We start from the raw sequence: 17,266 nt of genomic DNA on the forward strand, positions 1-17,266 counted from the left end.
AATGAATTGTCTAATTTTCACAAAAAATTATTATAAAATATAGCATTAAATTATAATAATTTTTAATAACAATTAATTATTCATTTAGTGTATGGATAGATTATATACAGAGTATTTCTTATTTATAATTCAACTTCTAAGTAGTAATTTTTGAAATAATTATTCTTTTATATTTATCTCAACTTCGCTTTCTTCGTGAATGTGTTTTTGTGGAATAGGATTTATTATTTTTAAATAATTTAACTGTTATATTGATATATATAATTTTCTATTTATTTCCATTTAAAAAACTAAATGATAACTCTCGTTTAAAAAAAATAAACAATTACTCCCTACAATTATTTTTATGTATTGGTATTACTTTAAGAATATTAAGGAGTATATTTTTTCTTATTTTACTGTTATTTCTAAACAAATTTTTAAACTCCCTCTCAGCATTAGTGGCACATTAGTATAAATATATGACTTATCAAATTATCCTTAGACAATAAAAATATATAATATTTAATTATCAACAATATAATCTCATTTTTGACAATTTAATTATATAGTATTTTACTTGAAATACATTGAAAACAAACAAGTTAGTGAGCTACCTTGGAGCAACACAGAAAAAGTATAGGTTCAATCACGCGGTCAGATCAATGTCGCAAATCCCAATTACCATACATAGCGCAGCACTAGATCACCAGTAAGCAGTGAATCAAAGTTCACAACAACCGAAGAAGCGAGTGAATTCATATATACTCAAATTCAAAGCAAAGCTTTAGCAATAATAACTCACTCAACTTCTCTCTCTGCATCTATGTATATTTATCGATCTATGGATTGTCGAGGAAATCTGTAGATCGAGAAATGGCGAACTACTTAGCTCAGTTTCAGACAATAAAAAATTCTTGTGATCACATCGTAATTGCAGGTAAATTTCCGTCTCTCCCTCTCTCATTTGGTCTCACTTTTGCATTTCCTTCTTCGGATCAAGCTTTAATTTTTTAGGTTTCTCTGTTGATTTGGCTTCGCCATTGTTAATGCTAGAATTTTGGTAATAATTTGGGATGTTAAAGTTATGGGACAAGATTTGAACTGGACTTGAAGTGAAAGTAATTGATTTGGGATGAAGTAAGTTTGAGGATCCAATTATTAATGTGCTTAGTTGAGAGTTTGATTTGAGATTTTATGTTTGTACTAGACACGGCTTTTAAGCTGGACCTGCATTTTTGTTATTTGTTTATGAATGGACCTGTTTCACTTTGTTATCTCCTGGTTTTCGATTAGTCTTAGTGAAAGTAAACGGCTTTAGAAAAGGGTCTGTTTCTGCCAGCAAGTTTAAATGAATTCTGATACGAAATTCAATTGAAGTTAAACTAGTTTGTGAAAGTTTTTGTTATTATTATTTTGGAAATATGTTAAAATTTTAATGGGGCATGCCTCACGAGGGAAAAAATGTTGCTGAAAACCATAATGAGAGTAATAGTATTTTTTTTTTCTTTACCCTTGCCTGTACTCTTGATGTAATAGACGAGCTTCATTATGGTGCAATTGATAGCTCCATGATAGTTGAACTTTGGAAAACTGTGTTTTAGAGAGGAAACATTTGAAGACATAAACTAGAGAGAGGTGGAGTTGACTGTTTTGAATTTTACATGCTTTGGCGTTTATAGTCTTGTATTTTATGTAAGAACCTCCCTTTTTCTTCTTTCATCCAAACTGTGCTGCTACTGCAATCTGGTGTAAGGCTCCAATTCCTGACTCCTTCTGTATAAGCTATGCATCATTATATATATTGCTTGACTTTTTTATTTTAAATTTCTGCAACAAACTTTTTCCAGTTGAAGATGTAAGCGATCTTTGGCCCAATATCAAGGAAAGATTTGAGGAGCGACTGCCATTTAAGAGAGCTTGTTTGAATAACAAGACACGTAACCCTGTTTTTGTCGAAAGTCTGCCTGCTGAATTCATATTAACCACAGATGCAAGGCTCCGTAGTCGGTTTCCTCAGGAGCAATCGTTATTCTGGTTTCGAGAGCCATATGTAACCGTGGTTCTTGTCACATGTGAGGTAATTTGCTGTAACATTGGCCTCGTTCATACGTTCTGATGTAAATTTTCTAAAACTAGGTTATGCTAGTGGGTTTCATTTTTATCACTCTAGAAAGAACGTAAAATATTATAGTTTGCTTACATTATTCCTTGTCATTTATGGTTGGTGATTTGTCTCTTCTTATGCGTTTGTGCACAATTATGTAATCTCTAACTTTCTTGCTCTACTATGTTCATGTCTTCTCTAGGATCTTGATGAGTTCAAAACCATTCTTAAACCACGCCTCAAATTAATTGTCCAAAATGACGAACGGGAATGGTTTATTGTGTTTGTATCTAGAGCTCATCCAAGTAATGATAATGCCACAAAAATGGCGAAAAAAGTATATGCCAAGCTTGAAGTTGATTTTAGCTCAAAGAAAAGAGGGAGGTAAACTTTCAGCACTGGATAGGAATCTTTTTGTTCGATTGATAGGTTGATGAAAATCATCAAACATTATTTCTTTCCTTCACATTTTTTTGTTTGTGTGCTTTATTACTAAATGTTGGAATTTAAATGCAACCACTGCTAATCGGCTATGTTGCATAGACATGAATACAGGAATTGTTTATGACACAAAATGGACATGCCAATACAGCTATTCTTAAACAATTAGGATATGACATAGGGGAGAAACATTAATAAAAAATATTTATTGCACAACAAGATGTAAATGTGGTTTCTTTGAGGATGAATGTGGGTGAGGACTGTGATTGGGCCTTTAGCCATCGTTCCTTGTGCTCTTAAGAGAGTGTTATACACACATGCCTGGGGGCAAAAAGCAAATGTGATAGATTGTTGCCTCTTCATTCCAAGGCTTGTGGCATCAACAATGGTAGTAATTTTTTTTCCTCTCTTTCTCTCTCTTTTTCTTTTCTTTTCTTTTCTTTTTTTTTTTTTTCCAACCCTTTTTTGACAGGAGTGGGTGGACATTGTTAATAAGCCAAATGAGGGAGCTACAAATACTTGTTAGATTTTGGTTTCATAATGAATTTTTGATTTTTTCGGAATACAAGGGGAATGAATGATTTAAATAATAAAGCAGTAGCAGAAAATCTTTTCAGGGATTTTCAATAAAATAAAAATATTCTTGTCACCTACCTCAAAATTGACTCAATTTGCTTTAGGAAACTGGATAGGAGGTGCCGTAGGAGGTGTTTTGGCACATATATTTAGATCAAAGTTTTGTTTGCATGTTATTGAAACTGGGCCATGCAGCTGTAATGTAACGATCATGGCTTGTTGCTACAATATTTTTTAAATTTTTGGCATGAAGATTGTAAATGCATTAAGTGGATAAGGAGTTCACTGAAATTAAGAAATGCATAAACACATAAATGAATCAAATAAAGACATTGCATTCATGGTCTATACTATAACAGGTCAACTTAAGTAACTAGAACCAGAAAGAGACAGAGATTTAACAAATTACCTTATCATTATAACCATCCCTGTGGATTCTGGATCATGCTGTTATTGCAGGTGAAAATTAAATAAAAATCTTTCCATATCAAGCTAAAATTCCATGTAGCAGGACTTTTGAAGGATATAGGTTCAAGAAGGATAAAAAAAAAAAAAAAAGAGAAATGTTGGCTGGATGAAGTATGACAGCTTGCATGGCTGGTTGTTCAGGTTAGATTTTTGGTTTGCTAGAAAGCTGGATCTGTGGGTTTATCAGAAACCTCTAATTATAATTATATAATGAATTAGGGGTTCATTAGCTAGAATGAATACAACCTAGGTAAACAACCAAACACCTGTAACCAAGAGTAACTAAGGAGCAAATAGTGCTGTGAACAGTAGTAGCATGTGAATAGTAAAATGGAGAAGTTTAGGCTTCCCAAGTGAACGTTCTAGATATCATACTTAGTATTAAATTGCGCCACATTAACACAAAGAAACATAATTCCTGGAATTTTTTTGACTAAAAACTGAATTTGTAGGCATTGCAATCATAGTTACTTATAGCCTCGAATTGATCTTAAAAACCTTCAAAATGCTAAATTGTAAAACTAGTCCTAACCCTCTGAAGTTCTGAACAAAAATAAATTCCTAAAGGACATCCGATCAATATTTCAAACAAAGCTGGAATCCATGAAAGTACCCTTGAGACTGAAGATATCATATGGGAAACTAATTTATTTACTATTTAGGTAGACATATAAATTTTACAAAGAACTAGAAAGTAATCTATAACGTCCCATATATACCCTATATTAAATCTTGATTTTCTTGGATCTTCTTGTTGTCTGCATTGGGGAGCAAAAGTTGGAAATGGCAACCCCCAAAAGAAAAAAAAAAAAAGAAAAAGAAGAAGAACTTCTTCTGTATAGGTAGCAGTTGTTATGGCTATTGATGATATCATGTTTATTTATTGCCCTTGCCTTTGTTTTGCCTGATTTACATATGGCATAATGGTAGTGGGGCCATGACCTGCTATCTAAAACCATACTTCATGCTAGGATTATTTTATGTTTTGGTTATTTCCTCTTTCAAACAACCTTTTCCAATTTAGGGTTTTAAGTTTCTTGGTTAGAGACAAAGTAGCTTTACTGGAATCAGGTTTCTTCAGTGCTTGCCAGTTTACATCAGGTTTGACGGTGGTCTCTTGGTTTTGATCAGGTTGATTCCTGGTCAACACGTGGTTAACTGGACTGGACCACTAACCAGTTAGATTGGATATTGTGGTCCAGTTTTCTGACATCAACAAAAGAATTAGTGAAATGTAAACGTGGAAAGTTTTGCTAGCGTTTATGGATGTTTCTAAATGGGAAAGCCTTTAATGATGAGTTAAGAGTGGAACAGAAGAGCACCTAAAATTTTGGAGAAAATGGATGTTTCGGAAGTTAAGATTAACTTGATCAAATAAATGTTGAGAGTACTTGCATATGGTTTTGATATTTTGTACATGGGTGCAGTTTGATGAATTTCTAAGAAACATTGGGCTTTCTACATTCCCCTTTAAATCTGTCTCACTTTTTTTATCTGGAAATCAAGATAGAGAATGCATTTGTTTACATACTTGTGAATGTTGTTCTTAAAGCATCATCTATGGGAACTAATGCACTGCATAATTGGGTTTGCGGCCAACTCTTGTTTTTCCCTCCCTTATCTGTTTCTGTCAATAAAATGCTTTTTTCATTTTTCATGCCATGGGGTACACTTTTTCTCCCTCCCCTTAGAGTGTTCTAAACCTTCTGCTTTATCCAGGTGCTGTAAATTTGATTTTCATGGCCCTGAAGCGAATTTTTGGGAAGATCTGGAGTCCAAAATTATGGAGTGTGTAAGAAATACATTGGATAGACGCGTACAATTTTATGAGGATGAAATACGAAAGCTCAGTGAACAGCGCTTCATGCCAGTTTGGAACTTCTGTAATTTTTTTATTTTGAAGGTTGATCCTTTTCTCAATTCCCCTTGACCAGGCTAATGTGATAAGGGGGCTATGGCTACAAGAATTTCTGATTTGAATGAGAGTTGGTCACTGCCATGTTTAGCTTTCTCCTTTCTCATGTAGATTAAAATTATTTTGCGAGGCATATTTTTGAAACGATTTCTTCCTTAAGAGCATTACATTTCTGAATTTCCATGAAATAGCAAAATTGCAATTTTTCCCACTGAGATAGGGAGCCTCTTCTTTCAGAGATCTTTTGCTTCCTTGTGTATATATATGTACACACACATAAATATTAATCTGTTTTGGCTACTTCTGGTCATTTATTCTTCGGTCTTTAAAATATATGTTCTGTTCAGGAGAGCCTGGCTTTTATGTTTGAGATGGCTCATCTTCATGAAGATGCACTATGTGAATATGATGAGCTAGAGCTCTGTTATCTTGAAACAGGTACCTATGCATCTATTTATGCTACCTATGCTATCTTGAAACATTTTTAACTAGCCTTTTTATCATGTGCACTATACTCGTATATTTTCTTATTAGCATGTTTTTATTTAAATACTAAACATAATTCTTATTTATTGTTAAAAATATAATCTTTTATTTGGTAAAAATAAAAGTATATCATTCTGTAAAAATTAATTACGATCAAATGAAAAACTATAATGTGATTGAAATTTTATTTTGGCATGCGCAAATCGTATAATTTCGTTCAAGTCTCAAAAATTAATTGATATCAACCAAATATAGAACAAAACTTAGTTTGTTTTAAAGATGTGTTTGCAATATTTGTGCATAGGAAGAATGAATAAAAGATTACATGTCTAAAAATAATAATGAAAAGAACATATATTAAAAGTATCCTTTGACCTTTTTTTCTAAATGTACCTGCTTCTATGCTTGTATGATATTGAAAATATGTACATCCTGTTTTTATAAATATCCAATGAAATTAAGTAGATGTACCTTTCCTTCATTGTTATACTTGTGAGTTGTGACAGCAGATGCACCTTTCTATTTATGTTTCAATACTTTCCTTTCCTTTGTATTGTTGAGGAATAATGGGTCAATTTATTCCAAAAAAGCAGTTAATGTAGCTGGGAAACAGAGAGACTTTGGAGGAATAGACCACGGTGATGATCGGGCAGCACTGCTCAATCCTGGAAACAAACCTCTGATGCAAATTGTTCAAGATGACTCCTTCAGAGAATTTGAATTTAGGCAGTATCTCTTTGCTTGTCAATCAAAGGTGTGGAGAACTGGCATTTACTTGAAGTTCTTAAATACATTGCATGAGACAAACTCTATAAGATCCTTACTCCAAAAGGAAAAGGAAGAATCTCTATTGCTTTATGAACTATGCAAAGTCTGTTTATATATAAATGCTATTGCTGCTTCCTTTTCTAGTGGGTTTGTAATTCTTTCTTCGAGTAATTGAATCTGCTGAGGGTGGATGTTTTTGTTAAATGATTTTTAATATTTTTTCATCTCTCTCTCTCTGTGCTTGTGTATGTTTAAATATACAAATTGAATACGAAGCACATTGGTACCTTTGCATAAGAGAGATATACCCACACCTTTAAGTGGTGCTAATATATTACATAATAATTTCTGGCAATCTACTGCTATAGATATCAATGTGGAACTACCAAAATTTTTTACTTTCTGTTTATATGAAATTTGGGTAGATTTTTCAGATGCCAGAAGTGGTTTACAAAGTGATGCAAAGGCACAGTGGTACATATAAAGAGAGATATACCCACACCTTTAAATTCGGCTAATTTGTTACATAATATTTCAGGCAATCTACTGCTTTAGATATCAATGAGGAAGAATCCAAAATTTTTGACCTCCTGTTTATGTGTGTTTGAGTAGATTTTTTAAATGCCAGAAGTGGGTCTTCCAGTGCATGTACTTGAGGAGTACAGAAATTACGGTGTTCTAATGTTCTGATGCTGAAAAATGAGAGATTCCTCACCAATAAATGTTTATCTCACTGAAAGTTTACATGAGAGTTTTATTATCAAGTACTGTTAAATATTTACTTTTCTCTGCACCTGATGACTTCTTCCTCTATGTTTGCACTGCAGCTTTTGTTCAAACTGAATCGACCCTTTGAGGTGGCATCGAGGGGTTATCGATTTATAATCAGCTTCTCTGAGGCCCTTACCCTGCATGAGGTATTAGATAGCCATTTTATATAAATTTTCTCGATGCTTACTGACATGATTATTTAAACTTTATTTGGATGCTATCATTTCTCATCTGTTCTCCTGTTTCTCCTTCCCCCTCTTTTCTCGGATTGTCTTAGACTATGTTGCCTTTTTGTCTGCGAGAAGTTTGGGTAATAACTGCTTGCTTGGCTATAATCAACGCCACTGCTTCTAATTATAATGATGGGGTTCTGGCACCTGACATTGAAAAAGAGTTCTACCGTCTTCAGGGTGATCTTTATTCGCTATGTCGAGTAAAGGTAAACTTATCTCTTCTTTCAGTTGTTTAATTATTTACCCTGTGATGCAACTATCTTCTATATTTTTAAAACATGTAACCAAATTACTGTAAAAAAAAAAAATATTTGGTTATCTCAGTAACTGTGTGGGAGTTTGCTTGATGCTACTAGAATTTTCCTTTTCCATAATTATCTGGTGCCTCATAAAGGACTTTTAAGGAATTTTAATTACAATTTGGCAGTTCATGAGGCTTGCGTATTTAACTGGGTACGGAGCATATATGGAAAGGAGTCCAGTAAACAGGTGAAAATCGAACCTTGAAGAGATAACTTACTTCTGAGCTTTCTTTCCTTCCTTTTTTTTTTTTTTTTACTTAGTTTCTTGATCATGTAATTGGAAACTTGAACTTACATGTTGTAATTGTTACAGTGACATTGTTTTATAGGATTTCTTACATCTGATTGAACCATATATATAACTCTTCTTTTTTTTTTTTTTTTAAATTTTTGAGCAGTGCTTCTCTCAGCATGCTACCTTGGCCTAAACCTGCAGTTTGGCCTTCAGTTCCACCTGACACTTCTCCTCAGGTGCTTGTGAAGGAAAAGGTAAATTTTGAGGTGGTGGTTCCAAATATGGAGTTGAAAGGATAACAGGCGTGTGTTTTTAATGTGAACTACATTATTTTGTGCTTTTTATGACATATAACATGATGAATTATTTAACTTTTTCTTATTGTTTCAAGTGACAACCATGAAGTTTGTTTTAGATTAAAAAATAAAATGTAATGAATTTGAACTTGAAGGCAATTGCTGGAACATCTATGAGCTGACCCGTATTGATGGCCACACCAAATGGTTCAGGGTTTTAGATGGAGCCTTCACTTTTCTCTTCTTATTGAAGAATGACTTTCTTTAAGTTTCCATTAAAGTATCACTGACCATTTTATCTCTGTGTAGGCGGTCCTTCAAGCTACTCCTAGGATTAAGCACTTTGGCATTCAAAGGAAACCATTGCCTCTTGAACCTTCTGTACTTTTGCGTGAGGCAAATCGGCGGAGGGCATCACTTTCTGCTGGGAACATGTTTGAAATTTTTGATAGCCACTCAACTTTCATTGATGGGTAATGGATTCAAGAATTGAAGCAAATGTATTGCTATTGGTTCTTCAAATTACAATTTATTTTTGGAAATAATCGATACTGATTCACTGTTCATTTTCTTCCTGAGATTTTTAAGTTTTAATGTAATTGATATGTATGTGACAGATCAGCTTCAGATGGATCAAGGATTGCCCCCTTCCATAAAACAAGTACTATTTCTATGTCACGAACTAATTCTTCACCTGGAAATTTTGATGGCTCGATGGATCGACCTATGAGACTTGCTGAAATATATGTTGCTGCTGAGAATGCTCTCAAGCATACAATTTCTGATGCTGATCTATGGAAATTCTTGTCATCTTTAGAGGAATTTGAGGTATCAAATTGATCCTTTGTACAGATACATCTTTTGCTCCATTCTCTAGTTTTTTTCTCTTTTTGGAGTCTTCCCCCTCTGTTGGATTTCTCATGCCCAAATTTCATTGTTCAACCACCCAAATAATTAATTCCAGTCCTAAAAAGTGTGTAGATTGGACAATTTAAAGATGGATATTTCAATTCCATGGCAATTGAAAGTGCAATTTCAATGGCTTTTTTTTTTTTGGTCAAGTGTTGCTTCTGAAAGAACCCTGGAGTTGTTTTCCATCTACATAAATATCAGCTCTTGCGCCTCATGCTTCTTGAGACTTGCTTGTGCTAGACTAAAATTCAATTTTAATAAGTTTTGGATAGCAGATGAACTTCAAAATTTACAACTTTGGCGGCTTCGTGGGAACTAGTTTGATATTATTATTGATAGAGATAGCATTTGAAATGATTTCGTATATTTTGGAAGGAAATGTTGATGAAGCTAGAAATCTCATTCATGATGTTCTGGGGCTGGTTTCTTATCTGGTTTTGAGCATAAAGAAAAGAAAACTACTGATCCCAACTACTTGATTACTATTATATTGTGATTGAAAGACTCAAATAGCCTAACGAAGCTATCAGGGGCCCTAATTCTTAGACCAAAATGTTCTTTTCGTCATCCTACAGGCCCATAAATCTAGCTTTAGGCTTCCAAAGTAGTATGCTTCTTACTAACCTTGACATGGAAGCATAAAACTCAGTTTGGCATAATTCTCATCTAAATTTTGATAAGTTATTGGTTTTTGACTGAAGCTATTGTTGATAGGTGGTTGTTAATTGTATGGTCTTGTGCATGTTTATTAATTTGAAACTCTGATGGTAAAGTTTATATTTATAGCATGTCTTTCGGCAACAATGTTAGTGATGCCATCCTTTTGGGTATTTGGTGGACCATAAAGAGAAAGGAATTGTTAAGCTTTTGAATATTTAGAAAGTAGTTGTATAAACTTAATTGTTTGGTGATGAGACATTTCACTTGTGATCAACTTTTTGCTGTAACTCTGTGCAATCATAGTAAATATAGTCCATGTATATGTAAGCCCTTTTGGTGTCATTTTCAATGCAAATTTAACTTTATGAAGAAGAGACAGTTCATTCCTGTATGGATGACGGAAAATTGTATTAGTGAATTCGAGTTTTTTTTTTTTTTTCCTACTTCTAATGATATGCCATCAAATTTGAACCAGGTTTCAGATTTTGTGTAGATTCATTTGAGGAGTGATGATTGTAGTTCTCAAGAGATTTAAACTCTTCTAGAATTTGAGTTATTGAGAGCTAGCAATTAGTTGGTATTTGAATTCTCAAATAGATTGGCTTATTATACTTGACTTTTTCTGAATTATTCCGTGCTGTGCTAAATAGGGCTTTCACATCACAGTCTAAACATTTTCCTCAGTGTTTGAATCAGTACCTAGTGATGTTCTTTGTTCTTTATCAAGCTTATATTCTTCATGGCAGCAAAAATATCTTGAGCTTACCAAAGGTGCTGCAGACAATTACCATCAATCCTGGTGGAAAAGACATGGGGTGGTCCTTGATGGTGAAATTGCTGCAGTTTGCTTCAGGCATGGAAACTTTGATCTGGCTGCAAAGTCCTATGAGAAAGTTTGTGCCCTATATTCTGGTGAAGTATGGCAAGAGTTACTGGCCGATGTCCTGCCAAATTTGGCTGAGTGTCAGAAAATGCTGAATGATCAAGCTGGCTACTTATCATCCTGTGTGAGACTGCTGTCTCTAGACAATGTTTTATTCTCAACCAAGGAGCGCCAGGCTTTTCAGGCAGAGGTCGTTCGTCTTGCACACAGTGAGATGAAGGACCCTGTGCCCTTAGATGTCTCATCATTAATTACATTTTCTGGAAATCCTGGACCTGCATTGCAGTTATGTGATGGGGATCCTGGTACTCTCTGTGTAACTGTTTGGAGTGGATTTCCTGATGATATAACTCTTGATTCACTGAGCCTCACTTTGATGGCTACATTTAATGCTGATGAAAGTGCTAAGGTATGTTTTCCTTTGAAATAAATGATTCTCATTTCCATGGAAGTCCATGACAGTTGGTATGTCAATTGTCAAGGCCTACAGCATTCTTTATAACTCAAGAATTTCATATGATATTTCAGGCATTAAGCAGTTCTACTGCCACTGTGCTAAAGCCTGGCAGGAACACAATTACCCTTGCTTTACCCCCACAGAAGCCAGGTTCCTATGTTTTAGGTGTTCTCACTGGGCAAATAGGTCACTTGGGGTTTAGATCACATAATTTTTCCAAGGGCGGCCCAGCCGACACTGATGATTTTATGAGTTATGAAAAGCCAAGTAGGCCTATCTTGAAGGTAATATTTCTCATTATCCACAGACAATAAACCAATAATTTTTGGAAGGAGTATAAAAAATATTGGGATCTATGATGATTTGTACTGAGAGGTGTGGTCTTGCCAATTATATTTTATCACTTTGTTGCTGTAGATGAGCTGGGACTCAACTGGTCATCCATTTTGGCTGATATATGATTTCATCTAATGGAGCCTTCCCTTTCTTAGGTTTTCAAGCCAAGACCTCTGGTTGATCTCACTGCAGCTGTTTCATCTGCTTTGCTTATAAATGAAACTCAGTGGGTTGGGATTATAGTGCAGCCCATTGACTACCCTCTCAAAGGCGCTGTCTTGCATGTTGATACTGGTCCAGGTCTCAAGATTGAAGAGTCACATGTCATTGAGATGGAGGTCTTTGGCAATGTGTCAAAGAGTGCTTCTGATATCGAAAACACATATAGCTCTCAAAAAGATTGTTCTTTGGCAGCTAATAAAGAACTTGAACGATTATGTCTTCATGATGGTAAAATAGACTTTCCAGATTGGGCAAGTGATGTGAATTCTGTTCTTTGGATCCCTATTTGTGCAATCAGTGACACGCTTCCAAAAGGGTCATCTTCAGGTCATAAATTATGAAACTTTTGCTGGTTTCCATATTTGTTTGTTGTGTATGTGCTTGCTTTTCCATCCAATACTTTTTGTGCCTATAATGTATTCTTTGTCATGAACAGGTACACCTCAGACACAGAGCATTGTGGATGGTATGAGAACAATAGCATTGAAACTTGAATTTGGAGCATCTCATAACCAGATATTTGAAAGGCATTGCTCTAATCCATCTCATCCCAGATTATACTACAGATTTGTTTTCTTTGTTCTTCATGTTTTCTTCCTTTTTGTTTCCTTATTTTTTTTTTTTTTGTTCTGTCAGTCAATCTCTATCAGATGTCTTATTAAATCACCTTGCCCTGATATGCAGGACTATAGCTGTGCATTTCACTGACCCTTTCCATGTGAGCACACGTGTTGTAGATAAATGCAATGATGGTATTCTGCTTCTGCAGGTATAACACAAATATTCTAAATTCTTATACTTCATCACCTGCCTAACTTGTATATTCCCAAACAATTGACACATATGACCTTGACTATTTCAGTTGGATTCTCTAGAGCTTGACAGTTCGTATATACCTATGTGATTAGGATTATTATGAATTATCTTTATTGTGATCTTTTCTTTTTATATTCATGTCAATGTTAACGACTACTTCCAGGTTATACTACATTCCCAATTGAAGGCCACTTTGACCATATACGATGCTTGGCTTGAACTTCAAGACGGATTTGTTCATGCTAGACAAGGTGATGGAAGACCAACTTCAAGCTTTTTTCCACATGTGATTTCTCCAATGTCTAGAGGAGGAATCTTGTTCAGTATTTGCTTAGGGAAGATGAGCGGTGAAGGTATGGATAGTTGGTTGCATTAATAAATATGGTGTATTTCTAGTATTTAAAAAAGTCAAAATGTGTCTCTTGGATCAAGAAGGGAATTTCCCATTAAATTCCTAGCCAATTTGTTATAATGATTGGTGATTGCCAATTCTGGGATATGCACGTCTGTTTGATGCACGTAACTACACAAATTCTTGCAATGGGGATTATAGTTTCGAAAGCCTCTGGACTTTATGGCTAGGCCAATTTGGTAATTATCAAAATTGGAAATTGAAGTCTCAATCTTCTAATTTGATATTGATGTGGTCATAGAGGTCTTCAGCTATTTGGAGGGATTAGGAGAATCTAGCTTTAGAAGTTAGGAGGTTGAGAGAGTAACTCCATGCTCCATTTTAATGTACTTAGAAGAAAAGGAACCACAGAGCATTCTAGAAAATGAAAATAATCATTTACATGTCTTCTCTTGCTTTAGCCATGTTTACCTAGGTTCAGAGAGTAACTCCTTGCTCTATTTTAATGTATTTAGAAGAAAGGAACCACAGAACATTCTAACAACTGAAAATACACATTGACATGTTTGCTCTTGCTTTTGCCATGTTCACCTAGATTTTATAGATTTCTACTGTCTCTTTTGCCAAAAATAACTTTTATCTATAAATACCTTATGATAAAATGATTTGTTTTTGTTATTTGGTTGTAGTATTGAAAATCAATTGAGATTGATTTTTGGTGTATGGAGTGAATTGTAAAATGAAACTTTCTTTCAATGAATAAGAAAGAAACTTTGCAATGGTTGGTAGATTAATGGATACGTGCTTTTGCAGTTCTTTTGTGGGTTCTTTGTCTGTCTTTTTCCTTTGACCGAGAAAAAAATATCCTATTGAATAGCTTTTCCTGGTTGGCCAAATAAAGTAAACTTTAGAACTTGTTTTGTGGACAATGTTGTCCATGAAACAAAAGGATGCTAAATCAAGCTTCTTTTCCTCTTACTTGAGGTTACCACTTTTTTACACCTTCCCAGGACATTATCACTTATAAAATGCTTCTGGTTTACAGATGAAGTGGAGGCAAGTCAACCTGAGAGCATATTAAACATCAGATATGGAATTTCCGGTGAGAGAACAATTGGGGCACATCCTCCTGTGGTTGTGGAACCAGATGGGCCTGAGGTTGTCAGGCAGGAGTTGATCTTCAAGAGTGTTCTTATGCTGCAAAGGCCTGTGCTTGACCCATGCCTGGCTGTTGGTTTTCTTTCTCTTCCTTCTGCTGGCCTAAGAGTTGGGCAACTTGTTACCATGAAGTGGAGGATTGAAAGATTGAAGGGGTTTGAAGATGATGAAATTTCTAAACAGAATGTAAGTACTTATGAGCAGTTAAAAGTAAGTTGCAGCTAATTCCTGAATTTTTTAAGGGCCAAATGCATAAATTCCCCCTTATACTCTTTCGAAAAAAACCTTGTGGCACTTTCAACTTTTACTTTGATTTATTGAACACTTTAACTATAAAATTACAAATATTAAACGCTTCATCTTACAAAATTATTTTATTGAATAATCTAGCTTATAAAATTAGATAAACTAAACACTTATTAAATAATTTAAAAAATAAAAGTTATTGTTTAAAAGTTGTATTGACCACACAGCAAATTAATATTTTGCATATAAGAGTTCAAAACCATGAAAATTGTTGTTGATAGTGTAGAGAGGTGTGTAATGTCACCATAATTCATAAATTTGAAGGCACGATAGGACCCTCACAAAGTTTGGGGTGCTGTAAGATATTTTGCAAAAGTTATAGGGTCGGATTTTATGTATTTGGTCTTTTTTTAAGTATCGGCTCATTGCCATGTTTCTTTTCTTTTTTTTCCTTCAAATTTTTCTAACAAAACATATCAACTGCTTTGATTTCCTTAAGCCCAGTTCATCTCATTTATAAAACCAAAAGCTCCCTTGACAAAGCCTGACACCATTTGCTTAGTTGAAAATGGCGTTTATTATGTTTGTCTTATTTTCTTCCTCTTTTCCTCTGTATCAGTGGAAACCAAATTTATTGTCAAGCATATGACAACTTTTTGTTGCCCTTTTTATTCTTGGTTTCCTGGCAATAGTAAGAGTTTGGCAGAATTGGGAGAAAACTTAATATTGTCATTGACCTAGTTTTTTGGGGGATTTTGGTGTTGGGCATTGAAATCTGATGGCAATTCTAATCAAGTTATAAGAATTACTAATTGTTGCCTACTTGCTATTGATAAATTAATAGATCATGTTTGTTTTTCATGGGACAGGGTGAGGTTCTGTATGAAGTCAGTGCAAATTCAGAGAATTGGATGATTGCTGGGCGCAAGAGAGGGCATGTCTCTCTCTCCACCAAGCAAGGTTCCTAAATGACTCTGATTGCATTAATTTATATATCAAGTAGCTGTCAAACCATAAGAAATATCATTTAGTGGCATTATACGTTACCTTATCTTCATTATTACAGGTTCCAGGATAGTCGTCTCAGTACTATGTGTGCCTCTAGTGGCAGGTTATGTTCGCCCTCCTCGACTTGGGCTGCCAAATATTGACGAGTCAAATATAAGTAGCAATCCTCCTGGGCCTCATCTGGTTTGTGTCATGCCTCCTGTTTTGAGCTCCTCCTTTTGCATCCCAGCATAGTTGTTCTTGGCTCTTGTATTCTGACCATCCTAATTTTCCACGAAAAAAAGGTTGGATAGTTTCTTTAATTTGGGAAAGTTACAACTAAAGGGAGAGGATATGCTGAAACATATCCAGTTTTGTTACCTTAAAATCTGTAAATTTGTATGTCTACCATTGTAGAGAATCAAGAGAGGTTAGTTGAGTTCATTGAATTTAGTTGCAGATAGGTAGTTCTTTCTTTTTTTGTTTTTGGAGTGTTGCTGTCTCCTGTATAAGGTCCTTGCTCATGTATAGAAGGAACTCTGTATTCATGTACAACACAGAACTCAAACTGAAAATCAAAATTTTAAAATCGAGATACGTTTTTTCTTTTTTTTTTTTTTTTTAGTCTAAAAAAAAATTTGGTGCTGGAAGTCCATTGATATCTAATGACTTTTTTTTTACCCGTTTCTGAGACTGGCAAATGGTTCAAATTAAAATAAGAAAAATTCAATAATATGGGAATTTTTTTTGAAAAATAATCAACAATACGGGTATTATTTATATGTATAATATGTAGTTTATCATTATTTGTTAGTTTTGCTATAAGTGTAACTTTAATGCAGTTTATATTACATAGTAATATCTCTAGCATATGAATCCTAAATATATTCTGAAAGAGGCAAATTAAAATAAGTACGGTAGACAGAGATAAATATATTTTAATAAAAAGTTATATACTTTACAATTTCTTATTCTACTCTATTGAATGTGCATCTTTATGAACAAATATATTAATCAGATCTTGAAATAAATAACTAATTAAATCACATACCTTCTATTTTTCTTAGATTAGTTTGAATATATTAAGAAAATAATAAAAGAAAATAATAAATAAAAACTATGGTTTAAACATATTAATTATATCTTCTTACTTTGTATAAAAATTAGAACTAGGTATATTTCCATGGAACAAAAATAGTACCTTCTATTTATAAGATAAATAGGTATTCTCCTTTTCTTAGAATTATTTTATTTGTTTAGCTCAGTCGAGTGATATGTGATTTAATAAGCATAATTAAATAAACAAAATTATTGAATTTAGCAAAACTTGGAAGTAGGATATTATTTTTCTTTTGAGAATGTCAAATAGACTTAATTCATAAAAATAAAAATAAAAATATCTAAATCTCTTACGATTTAAGTTTCAATGTCATAAAGAAACTCATTCCAAATTTGAAAACCAACGAAGAAACATAATATTCTAGCGAAAGCATGAGCGTATCAGTGGCTTGTTTTCAAATCCAAACAATATTGACATTGCTACAACAATCTGCTACGTAGACATCCCATTCTGATAAGTCAGCTGCATCATTGTGCATAGCTCTCCATAGTTATTCTGCACCAACCTCAATCTGAACATTGCTACAACTAGGAGGAGGAC

General features: G+C 34.0%; 1 protein-coding gene across 1 annotated transcript; it reads left to right on the top strand.

Annotated features, from left to right (window-relative positions):
- Positions 1-607: 607 nt before the first annotated feature.
- On the top strand, positions 608-16,203 carry CLUB (TRAPP II complex TRAPPC10/CLUB). The gene is made up of 21 exons (XM_012215242.4): positions 608-919; positions 1,830-2,059; positions 2,289-2,470; positions 5,291-5,474; positions 5,834-5,924; positions 6,566-6,726; positions 7,568-7,657; positions 7,789-7,950; positions 8,172-8,233; positions 8,445-8,535; positions 8,887-9,050; positions 9,195-9,405; positions 10,896-11,441; positions 11,561-11,773; positions 11,981-12,374; positions 12,484-12,574; positions 12,732-12,816; positions 13,027-13,216; positions 14,261-14,559; positions 15,489-15,579; positions 15,686-16,203. Exons 1-21 carry the CDS (start codon positions 856-858, stop codon positions 15,859-15,861), a joined length of 3,777 nt encoding a protein of 1,258 aa, XP_012070632.1. The 5' UTR covers positions 608-855; the 3' UTR covers positions 15,862-16,203.
- The last annotated feature ends 1,063 nt before the right edge of the window (positions 16,204-17,266 follow it).

The sequence above is a fragment of the Jatropha curcas genome, chromosome 7 (genome assembly GCF_041381405.1).
Source record: "Jatropha curcas cultivar XTBG-Jc1 chromosome 7, XTBG_Jcur_1.0, whole genome shotgun sequence".
Classification (NCBI taxonomy): Eukaryota; Viridiplantae; Streptophyta; class Magnoliopsida; order Malpighiales; family Euphorbiaceae; genus Jatropha; species Jatropha curcas.

What these genes read in the sequence shown, in the direction of transcription:
- CLUB (XM_012215242.4), top strand. Translation starts at nt 856, where the DNA reads ATGGCGAACTACTTAGCTCAGTTTCAGACAATAAAAAATTCTTGTGAT. An exon ending in AGGCCCTTACCCTGCATGAG is followed by an intron (nt 7,658 to 7,788) that starts GTATTAGATAGC and finishes GGATTGTCTTAG; the next exon opens with ACTATGTTGCCTTTTTGTCT. An exon ending in ATGAAATTTCTAAACAGAAT is followed by an intron (nt 14,560 to 15,488) that starts GTAAGTACTTAT and finishes TTCATGGGACAG; the next exon opens with GGTGAGGTTCTGTATGAAGT.